At 43.6% G+C, this 10,170-nt stretch overlaps 2 protein-coding genes across 2 annotated transcripts; one reads left to right on the plus strand and one right to left on the minus strand.

The window, feature by feature from the left end:
* Window positions 1–775: 775 nt before the first annotated feature.
* Window positions 776–5,461, plus strand: LOC119337408 (acyl-coenzyme A oxidase 2, peroxisomal-like). The gene is made up of 7 exons (XM_037609535.1): window positions 776–1,327; window positions 2,412–2,527; window positions 2,691–3,574; window positions 3,839–4,018; window positions 4,097–4,263; window positions 4,721–4,844; window positions 4,954–5,461. The coding sequence occupies exons 1-7, from the start codon at window positions 876–878 to the stop codon at window positions 5,107–5,109; spliced, it is 2,079 nt and encodes a 692-aa protein (XP_037465432.1). The 5' UTR covers window positions 776–875; the 3' UTR covers window positions 5,110–5,461.
* A 1,348-nt stretch (window positions 5,462–6,809) lies between these two features.
* On the minus strand, window positions 6,810–10,137 carry LOC119337178. The gene is made up of 8 exons (XM_037609300.1): window positions 9,705–10,137; window positions 9,510–9,590; window positions 9,367–9,426; window positions 8,814–8,857; window positions 8,614–8,656; window positions 7,428–7,499; window positions 7,243–7,344; window positions 6,810–7,170 (listed from the first exon to the last, which is right to left on the minus strand). Exons 1-8 carry the CDS (start codon window positions 10,023–10,025, stop codon window positions 7,045–7,047), a joined length of 849 nt encoding a protein of 282 aa, XP_037465197.1. The 5' UTR covers window positions 10,026–10,137; the 3' UTR covers window positions 6,810–7,044.
* Window positions 10,138–10,170: the final 33 nt, after the last annotated feature.

Genomic DNA, 10,170 nt, shown 5'->3' on the forward strand with positions numbered 1-10,170 from the left:
ATGGTTGCTGAACTGCAGTTGTCATATATGGTCTGGTCTACTGCAGTTGCCACGATTTCAAAACTTTAGGAGTTGCCACCTACTAACACTATGCAGCTGAGAGAGTTGTCATGTGCTCACAAGCACGCTAGGGCAGTTGCCATGTAAAAGGAAGAGTTGCCATCTGCTTACGTGCACACTAGGGCATTTGTCATGTACAATGCAAAAACACATGGCAACTCGGGTAAAAGAGAGTTGCCATCTGCTTATGTGCACATTAGGCAGTTGCCGTGTACCCTGCAAAACACATGACAACTGACATGTTCGGGTAAAAAAAAAAAGAGTTGTCATCTGCTTACAAGCACAATAGGGCAGTTGCCATGTACACTGCAAAACACATGACAACTAGCAGCTTGGGTGTGGGAGAGGATATGGGCGTGTGGGCGAGATGGCAAATACCCACACACCAACCCTTGTGCGTTAGTGGAAAGTGGCGTGTGGGCGAACTGCTGAACGCGTGCACACCGGCCCCTCCCGTGTGAATGCCCACACATCAGCCCGGTCCTACATGGCACTAGAAACATGTCAAGATTCGTGCGCTCACAAACGGACTCGGATTCACGCGTGTGACCGAGATGCAAACGCACACACGTGTGGGCGTTAGTGTTTCCGTTTTTTTTTTAATTTTATTCAGCGTCCACAAATTTGATGAGTTTGTGCACTTTACTCGTAGGTAAGGGGGTTGCCAGATTGGGGTGGAAGGAAGGGGTCCGTGGGGCCTGCCAAGCAAGTCCGAGAGCAACGTCCTAACGCAACGTCTCCAACAACCTCGGCTTCGCTCTCCCACTCCCGCCCCGGCCCGCACACGTTCCATCCAACACGTCGCCGCCGTCGCCATGGCCACGATGTCCCGCTCCGACGACGAAGACTCCACGCCGGCGATGCGCCGCCTCCGACGCCTCTTCCTCCACCTCCAACAGTCCTCCGATCGGCCCGCTCCCGAGGGGGCTAATGCCCTGGTCCCCACCGCGTGCGCGGGGAAGCGGCGGGCGGGGGGCCTGGACGTGGACGCGGCAGCGCTCACCGCGTACCTGCGGGGGCGGCACTGGGCGACGCAGGAGCGGTTATACAGGTTCTTCGTCGAGCGGCCGGAGCTCCACACGCCCGTCGAGCTGCCCATGGGCGCCCACCGCGAGCTCTGCTACCGGCAGATGGCAGCGCTCGTTCGCGAGGCCGGGGTGCGGCCGCTCAGCCTCATGGCAGACGACCCCGACGAGTACTTCGCCGTCATGGAGGCCGTCGGCGGGCTCGACATCTCCCTCGCCGTCAAGTTCGGCGTACAGTACAGGTTGGTTCGCTTTGCCTTTTTCACCGCGCGTTGCAGTTAATTTTCTGGCAATTGAGTAATTCCCTCACAAATAAACTGGTAAAGAACACAACTCGATCCTGAATTTCTTCCATATGTTCCATATATATATGGGGATTGTTAGTTGGTGGTTAACGAGAGGGTTCCATCTGAAAAAAAAAGGTTAACTAGAGGGCTTACATAATTGCTTGATGTCACGAGGCGAACTTCGAACTACATCTATGGATCAGTTGTTAATTTGACTGTCGGTATCAGTAACTAAATCTTTTTGTTTTACTCTTTTGACTGTGAATAACACAAATCATACTGATCTTGACAATACTGATTATCCCATTCACGAGGACTCTAACTTGGAGCATGGTGAATGTGATTATGAGTGTGGGCATGGATCTGTTGATAACTTAATGCCCCAACCTACTTCATGGATCTGTTGATAGCTTAACTGCAACCTACTTCATGTACGGTAGGTTGCAATTGCACTCCTTTTGGGGCAGGCACTTATGAGTGCGACAAGGACTCTGAAAACAGAGTTTCAGCACGAGGGCACATGGGTTCATATTTTGTGGTGGCTTGATAGTAGATGATAGCTTTTTGCTGCCGTAGCGTCGTCCAAATTCATTGTTGTGGCGAAAGAAGAGGCATTATTTCTTGATTAAGATGCTTGGTTTGCTACAACTTTGGTTATGGTTAGTTCATGAGCCATTTGATTGCCTACAGGGATGATTGCGTGCACAGTTTATTATTGTGAAATGTCAAGCATTTTATGTACCCATTTTCTGTAGTCGCGACAATTCTGTTTCAAGTATTGGGATTATTTAGGGTATACATGCATCTGGAGTTCAGTTGGTGGTTCATTTCATACAACCTCAAACACTGCACCTTTTATCATTCTGGAATTCATGCAAAATGCCCTCAGCAGTATGTCGGATTATTTTCTTTGATGATCTTAGCAGGACAATAACACATCATTTGACATTTGTAACTATTATTTACTGATTTTACGTGCTACCTTTTCCTTGTCTGTCCGTTGTTATAAATCCACTAACTTGCCTGCTTGTTAACGCAGTCTTTGGGGTGGTTCTATAATAAATTTGGGAACCAAGAAGCACAGGGAAAAGTACTTTGACAAAATCGATAATTTGGATTATCCTGGCTGTTTTGCTATGACAGAACTGCATCATGGTTAGATTATCTATTCAATTTTTCCACCAGTATTGCTGATTTCTTGTTGGTACTTTGATTGATTTGCAGTTTAAATGTCTATTGGGACTTTTGCAACACCTAGAACACTGTTTACAATAGTTTGAAAAGATTCCCTTCATTTATGTTTGTTGCTTTTCGACAGGATCCAATGTTCAAGCCCTACAGACCACTGCTACATTTGATTCAGTTACTGATGAGTTCATTATTGATACACCAAACAATGGAGCCATTAAGTGGTGGATTGGCAACTCAGCTCTTCATGGAAAATTCGCTACTGTTTTTGCGAGGTTAATTTTACCGCTTCAGGGAAAAGGAGGGGAACCTGCTGACATGGGAATTCATGCATTTATTGTCCCGATTCGGGACCTTGAAACCCATGCTGTTCTTCCTGGAATTGAGATCAATGATTGTGGGCACAAGATAGGCCTAAATGGTGTGGATAATGGTGCCCTGAGATTCCGTTCAGTTAGGATACCCCGTGACAATCTTCTGAACAGATTCGGTGATGTGGCGCGAGATGGAAAATACACAAGCAGTCTCCCCACAATTAATAAAAGGTTTGCAGCAACCCTTGGTGAGCTTGTCGGGGGACGAGTTAGTCTTGCATATAGTTCTGTGGGTATACTCAAAGTTGCAGTAACCATTGCTGTTAGATATGCTTTACTGCGTCAACAATTTGGTCCACCTAAGCAGCCTGAAATCAGTGTGCTGGATTACCAATCTCACCAGCACAAACTAATGCCTATGTTGGCATCAGCGTATGCATTTCATTTTGCCAGGCGGTATTTGGTAGATAAGTACTCGGAAATGAAGAAAACCAATGACGAGGATATTAGCGCTGATGTCCATGTACTTTCATCTGGGTTGAAGTCCTACATAACTTCATACACAGCAAAATCTATTAGCATATGCCGAGAATCTTGTGGTGGCCATGGGTATGCTGCTGTAAATCGTTTTGGTGGTCTGCGGAATGACCATGATATATTTCAAACATTTGAAGGAGACAATACAGTTCTGCTGCAGCAGGTACCAATCGGAATCCTTTACAAAGCTCATTTTTGTAATATATGATGGGCAGGTTCACTGATAGTTGAAAGGCTAGTACTCTCTCTGTAAAGAAATATAAGATCATTTAAACGATCTTATATTTGTTTACAGAGGGAGTATATATTAAGAACTCACACTTAATTACATATTGTGGGTAGAAGTTTGGGTGAGTAATTTCATGTGATATGAAGTTAGTTATACCTCAAATATTGTACTGTACCTCTTATCACAATGCTATTGTAGGTTGCCGGCGATCTCCTGAAGCAATATCAGCAAAAATTTAAGGGCGGAACACTCTCAGTCACCTGGAACTACTTGAGAGACTCCATGAGCACCTACTTGTCTCAGCCTAACCCCGTTACTGCTCGGTGGGAAGGGGAAGACCATCTAAGGGATCCTAAATTTCAGCTGGATGCATTCAGAGTGAGTCTTATCTTCATAATAATATCAGTAGCAATTGGATAGAAGTCCCTGCACTGATTGCATAAACCCTCTTCTCAGTATCGAACATCTAGACTACTGCATAGTGTTGCTGCTCGACTCCAGAAGCACATGAAGACACTTGGAGGTTTTGGTGCGTGGAACAGATGTTTAAACCATCTGCTCACGCTCGCGGAATCACACGTTGAGGCTGTCATCCTCGCAAGGTTTATAGAAGCAGTGAAGAGGTATAGTCTTTGTGTCCTCAGTTACATTGTTCTTACCATCATTGCTTACTAGCTAGTTTGACACATTAGTTTTGCTAGTAAGATTTTGTTGAATACTTACAATGAAGATTTGGTTGGTTGAGATCAGCGAAAGCATTGAAAAACCGCCCTGTCGCCCTGACTCCAGTTTACCACCCGTCGATCATGATTATTTGTGCTTGGGTTGTAGAATTATCCCTTGAAAAATCCTCCTGTCGCCCTTTGTGTAGTATAGTTCTCTTGCAACTTATGGTACCGAGGACTACTTTTTTGTGTTTGAGCCCTTATCCTCATTCTGTTGTTTAGCTGAACCACGAACAGAAATTAAAGGTGAACTATCAAAGCCTACTCTCACCATTGAGATGTTGTGTTTGTAACCCTTTTGATTTTATCCAGTGAGGTTAATGCGACAACAATGACTTTTGATGTGTCTATGCAGTTGCCCTGATGCAAAAACACGTGAAGTACTGAAGCTGGTGCGCGACCTTTATGCGCTCGATAGGATCTGGAAAGACATCGGGACATATCGGAATGTAGACTATGTTGCGCCAAACAAAGCCAAGGTTTGTATCTGCTTGTCATCAACCCCATAATACAAAATTGCAATGTCAGTCCTTGGCTTGAGACCAGAACCAGGACCTGATGCTACTATGCTCCCCTGTATGCTTGCAGGCTATCCACAAACTGGTAGACTACCTCAGTTACCAAGTGAGGCTTGTTGCTCGTGAACTCGTCGACGCCTTCGATCTTCCAGATGAAGTCATCCGTGCGCCAATCGGCATGCAATTGGAGGCCTACGCTCAGTATACACAGTGTGTCGGCTTCTAGACAAACAAACAAACAACATAGGCCTATCATATTCTACTGCAAGCCCAGACCGTTAGTGAAGAAGTTATATATAAACAAACTTCTATTACCTCCGTCCCAAAAAGCTTGTCTTAGATTTATCTAGATACGGATGTATCTAACACTAAAACATGTCTAGATAAATCCGTATCTTGACAAATCTAAGACAAGCTTTTTGGGACGGAGGGAGTATCATATATCCAACATAGTAAATCGAGTGTATAATAAGATAAGTAATAGACATGAGATGTGTATAAGTGATAATATTGTGAACATTTTTTGTCAGGCTGTGGTTTTGGCAGCAACACTGAATAAAGCTCGTCGTACGTGAGAATTCTGTAGCTATAATATCTGATGAATAATCTCCCTTCGCTCACGCGATAAACATGATGATGTGGCTAATCGATTGGTTGAGAACATCATCAGGGATCGAACTATCTATCCTCACGGCAGTATGCTGAACGTTAACAGTACATTTTTGCAGTAGCTGGAAAGAGACCACGCGATTCCTGATGAATTGCCTTTTATGTCATTGTGAAAAGGCTTTGATGTGATCATGGAAATGCCAGGAATGAATAAGGAAGCTGATATGCCTAACACTGAAGCATAATTGCAGCAATAATACTTAGTCATGCATATATATTGTACTATGATAACTGATGAACTATAACCCAGATTTTGTATAACTGGAGCTATTGACAGATCATTAATGCATCCTACCTCCAGTTCTCTTGTTCGAGTCATTAATGCATCCAGCCTCCAGTTCTCTTGTTTGACGGCACACATAAATCATAAAGAACTTCTGAGAACTATAGAGTACAAAAGAGACAAACTTATACTGTAATAATGTTACAAAAGACAGGATCATATCACTTCATCTTTTCAATCTGAATCCGAAACATGAGCAGTGGAAGATCTAACCCTCCTATTCATTGACATGTCAGTCTTATCACAATTATCTGATTGAGTATCTGTGTCCGAATAAGTTGAATTCAAATTTGAGCTATTTCATTCAAAACTTTTTGTTTGGATTGTAATATTTATATGTGAATTTTTGTTACATTGGAATAGTTATCTTTCAATTATTGAAGAATTGTGCTATTTATCTTTCATTATTTTTAGTACTCTAGGCATAGGGGAAAAAAATGAGCGGGCAAACATTTGGTGCCTACAGTTGGATGACCGGCACCTGGCCGGCTGTCCGTGAACACGTCCAAAAGAGTCCATGGACATTTGGTGCCGTCCGTTTGGTGATCCGCGTTGAAGTTGCCCTAAACTCCGCCATACCTCTGTGGCGCTTGCAAGAAAGACGTCATGTATAAACCATGTCGCTAAGCATTATTCCTGGCATGGAAGGCATGCAAAAGGATGGAAAACAAGACACTGTCTTCACAAAGAGTTCGTGAGAGCAAAGCTCTAGATTCAACATTAATGTATGTAGAGAGAACTTAAACGATGGTGTAGTAATACCCTATGGTTAACAGAAAAGGGTTAATAGAATGCCGAAAATCAAACTTAAGCAAGTTTGAGTTTGGACAAAATGAGTAGGACTTACATTTTGAGATGGAGGGAGTAATGCCCCCAAAATTTAAAATATATAGTTAACGGAAAAGGTTAAGAGAATGCAAAAAAATAAAAAAATAAAACTTAAAAAAAGAAGGCGTGACTGGGACAATATACCAAGTCTACAACACGTCGATCAGTCAATTCCACCAATAATGAATCACAATCACCAAAAATCTTGTCAGGAAAACCACAATCATGCACCAGGAAGCCGAACAATAATGCTCATATTACAAAGGTCACAATTGCCACGCCGGGTAGTGGGGGAGCATTTGTAAGTTGTGACTAAAATGCTGCAAGTTCAGTCAGGGCGCAAACCTTCAACTAAAAATGAGTATGGTGGCATTCTACCTATCAACTAAAAGTTGTTTTGCCCAGCCATCGTGGAGGTCTCAGCGAAGGCTTGATTCCAAGCTTGGTCAGGAAGATTGTGTAGATTATGTGCAGTATGAAGACAAAGAATCCACAATTAAGTAGAAGCTGCCAAAGACAGGGAAATTACTTTCTGAACTGGCTCATGCTATAGGTATAATTTGGCAGGTTAAAAATTACCAGTGTCCCAAAGATTACATATATTGCATCCATGGATGGAATTGCGTTCACACCAGCCGCTGCCAGAATGTACGTTAAGGAGGCATGCACATTAACGGTTATCTGAAATGATTAGTAGTCCATGAATTAAATTGAAGAATCTTTTCTCAACTGAAGAATCATTGAATAGAGTTGAATAGACATACCAATTGAAGAATATTTTCTCGTATCAGGAACGATGACACTAACACATATCCACAAGCTCCCACCGCACGGATCTGCAAAGCAAACTGTCAGCTGAAATTCAGTTGAAGGACTAAAAATAAGAGTAGCACAAAGGTCAGCTGGAAATGATCCGTCATGCGCAACGACGCGTCTTAGACAGGGTAGCGCGCCACCGGTGTGCCAGCTATGTACCGGGTGGTGTGGGAGGGGGGTAAGCTCTAAAAGTGGGGATAGTGTAGCATGTGTTGGGCTGTTGCCTATATTGGCCCGTTTGTTATGCAGAAACGACTAAGTCTGAATTGAGGAATAAAGCTCTAAATTCTCCTCATACTTCCCCCTTGTTCTCATTCTGCTTCTTCCTCAAGTCAGGCGAACTAAGAGAGAGACCTCATGTCGGCAATCACACCGGAAAAGGGGCGCTACATGATCACTGGGCGAAATTCCGATATAGATCTAGTTTTAAGTCAATCTAGATCTTAGTATCTATTTCTTACCAAATGATCTTAAATTTTGTTATTAGCAAAGCAGGCTGTTTATTTATTTCTACCCAATGATTCTGGATTCAGATATTATGTGGGCCTATCAACTACCCCCATTCTCCAAGGACACATGAGCTCATGCACCAGCATCTATTGTCTCTTGACTCTCTCCCACCTCTATTCTCCTATTATGAGGAAGTTTCGTCCAGTCATATTAGACATCACGTAAAGTTAAGAAGAAACACCAACCGGCAATGCTGTGCTTGCCAGAAGAGATATCAATTGCAATTTGCTACTTCATATGTTCAAAATAACGAAAAGAACATAAGTATGTTTAGGACTGGTTATAATTTGCTTGGTAATTTTGTGATAAGGACTAGCACAAAGGTAACCCTCCATTGTGCAAGCAAAGAAAATTCTTCCAAGGGATATCTAACAGGTGTACAAGAAAGAACACAGAGATTTGCAACTATTAAAATCGTGAACTAGACAATTTGATTCATATTTCAAATAGAAACTACATAGTTATGCCAAACATTACGAAAATATCCATGACCTAACTCTATGTAGATCTTTCACAAGGTAATGTTGTCGAGTTCCGATCCAAAGCTATGAGGCTATGTGTAATCCATATGTCACCAGCAATACATCTATAGATATGAAATACCAATTGAGAGGAGATATTTACAATTGAGCAGATTATGATGGAAGCAATCCAATCGGCCTCCAACCTGATGGCAGGGGATGGGAAAAATGTTACGTTACTCAAAGTCAATATAAATCGAATTGAAGCTACAGCTGCATATATGCGCATCTGATGCAAATCTATCATTTACTGTTAGTGACATATATGCCAACAGTGAAAGCGAAAGCTTCACCTTTTCTCACCTCCACATAGTACCCATGGCTAGACCAACTACCCCGTGCATAAGCTGCAGGAAAACAAGCCCAAGAAGTGTAAAAATCTACTGAGTCATAACGAATGAACGAAGGGTTCTTTTAATCTTTCAGGTCCCAAAGAAGATACAAAACTAAAATGGAACAATATATACAAAAAAGCAAAGGGAAAAAGGGTAAATAACCAACAACACCAAAACTTAAGTACTAACATGAAAAAAGGAATACTGTTGTTCGATGATTGATTAATGTTAACCCTTACTGTCGCAGCTCGCCATCTCTACTTACAGATTTTTTTTTTCACCCGGTATATTGATCTCTTTGAGTGGTAAGATACGCTGATTTTTTTTATTCCACGATACGGAGCTATTGTTTGTTTCAATGACAATGATGTTGAAGCCCCCGATGCAACACTCGATTGCAGCACCAACATCAGTTAGTTTCAAGGTAAATAAGTGAGTTGCCAACTTTAAATGTTCTGACCCAAACACATGTCACTGGCACGACCATGATATGAATCATATGCCACAAAAGAGATGCTTACCAGATAAGTCGATGCTTTGACAGGGCCAGACAATGTGAAGAGCAGTAAAACAGTAGCCACCTGACGAGGCAATGCCATAAATAAACTAAACCAGAATACATGAAAGCTATATAATGCCAAGTGAAGCATTTGATCAGACTCACCATGGTCTTCCTACCAGCTTCTAATCCCCATCTCAAGGAGGAGATGACTATCGGCAATTGGAAAAAGCAGCTGAAGTAATTCTGCATCGGCAAAAGAAGACAGCAGTTTCATGCATCAACAGTCAAATGAATGGATTTTGAAAGGCCAAAGAAACAGAGCAACATTGCACACCGGAGTGAGAGAAGGGAGTGGACCTCGATGGCGAGGGAGTTGCTGAGGAAGTACGCGAGACCAGCAACAGATGCAAACATGGCGCACTCGACGAGCTGCCGTGTCTTGGTGAGTGCATTGTCCAGGTCCGCGTCTTCTTCGTCCTCATAAACGCCCCGTTGCTCCTCTCCGGAGGCTGCTCGGCTGACGGCGGCCTGGAGCGGAGGGGCTCGGGTTCTGAGCGCGGTGACGGTGGATTGGAAGGGGAGCTCTGGGAGCGGAGAGGCGGCCAACTGGCGAGGGAAGGCGGGGTGGGATCCCGGCGGAGAGAAGCGTGGGCAAGGATGGAGGCGAAGGCGAAGCATAATAAGAATCGGACGGAGGCGGCGAGGTGGCCGGAAAATGGCCGGCGGGGAGGCGGCAGACCGTGGGGGCGACGCGGAGGCTGCGATTCGGTTGAGATAAGGATCGGACGGTGCCGATTAAGTCTCGCGGTGATAAGAGGAAGCC

Source organism: Triticum dicoccoides, chromosome 7B (assembly GCF_002162155.2).
Source record: "Triticum dicoccoides isolate Atlit2015 ecotype Zavitan chromosome 7B, WEW_v2.0, whole genome shotgun sequence".
Taxonomy (NCBI): Eukaryota; Viridiplantae; Streptophyta; class Magnoliopsida; order Poales; family Poaceae; genus Triticum; species Triticum dicoccoides.